At 36.9% G+C, this 1,095-nt stretch overlaps 1 protein-coding gene across 1 annotated transcript; it reads right to left on the bottom strand.

Moving 5' to 3' along the window:
• Positions 1-406: 406 nt before the first annotated feature.
• On the bottom strand, positions 407-889 carry LOC104968964 (guanine nucleotide-binding protein G(I)/G(S)/G(O) subunit gamma-5). Its single transcript, XM_015472351.3, has one exon. The coding sequence runs from the start codon at positions 852-854 to the stop codon at positions 648-650; it is 207 nt and encodes a 68-aa protein (XP_015327837.1). The 5' UTR covers positions 855-889; the 3' UTR covers positions 407-647.
• Positions 890-1,095: the final 206 nt, after the last annotated feature.

Below are 1,095 nucleotides of genomic sequence, written 5' to 3'. Positions count from 1 at the left end.
TATCATGCTGTCAGGAGGCATTGTACCAATGAGGAAAGATAGCAGTTTCAGGTATTGTATAGACTAATTGTGGTGTAGGTACGCCAATTGATAAAAGAGCAGAAATTTTGGCATTACATCAATAAGCAGTATAATTAAGGTAATAGGTAGCATGCCATCTAATCAAGTTACTACAGTAATACCAACGTGTGTTAACTTTAACACTCTCTGAATACTAATTACTATTACTTTCAGATTTTTACAATACACAGTATATTTAACAGAATTTAACATATCTGGATAATTACTATTGTGCTAATAAATAAAAATAGTTATTATTCCAAAAAAAACCACACTGTAGCTAGTTTTTTTTTTTAAGTATTTTCCAGTTATGAATTATCATATGACTAGAGAATATAGATTCTCATTTTTTTTATCCTAAGTATTTTATTGTATGTTGCCATCAGTGTATATAAAATAATTACCCTTGTGAAACAGAAAATTATGACTATTCAGAGAGGTAGACATTAAGGACTGACAAAAGTAGAAGTTTGTATAGTATGGCACGTTACAGAGAGGCTTTTGTACAGGCTTCAAATTTAGCTTTCCTTTGAATATTCACTGGTTTATGAAACGTGGTTTGCAAAACCTTGTCAAGATTCGTCTTACTACAAAAAAGAACAGACTTTCTGGGGCCTGAAGGGATTTGTACTTGAAGATACTCCAGTCAGCAGAGGGTCATGTTGAGCATTCTGCAGACAGAACTGTTTCAAATCTGCAGCTGCCTGGGAAACCTTCACCCGATCGAGCCCGGCCTCCAGCCGGAGCTGTTGAACCACTTTTTTCATAGCCGCGATGCTGGATGAACCAGACATGGCGCACTGGAAAGGATGGCAGATCTGCGGGCCGTCGGCAGCTCTGCGGTGGGTCCGCTGGGCCAGTCCGCGGGGCTGGGGGTCTAGATTCTCATTTTTAAAGATGCTTTAATGTAAACATTGTATCCCCTAAATAGAGTTTGTATAAGTCTACCTTTATTATATAGAAATGCAAGTTAAAAAACAACAACAAGGTTTTATATTTGAAAAGACATCTAAAAATCTCCATTGAGTCATCTCT

This window comes from Bos taurus, chromosome 7 (genome assembly GCF_002263795.3).
Source record: "Bos taurus isolate L1 Dominette 01449 registration number 42190680 breed Hereford chromosome 7, ARS-UCD2.0, whole genome shotgun sequence".
Classification (NCBI taxonomy): Eukaryota; Metazoa; Chordata; class Mammalia; order Artiodactyla; family Bovidae; genus Bos; species Bos taurus.
The sequence above is the reverse complement of the archived record's forward strand: the minus strand, read 5'-3'. Positions and strand labels throughout refer to the sequence as shown.

Coding starts and splice junctions, on each gene's coding strand:
- LOC104968964 (XM_015472351.3), bottom strand. CDS start 854: ATGTCTGGTTCATCCAGCATCGCGGCTATGAAAAAAGTGGTTCAACAG.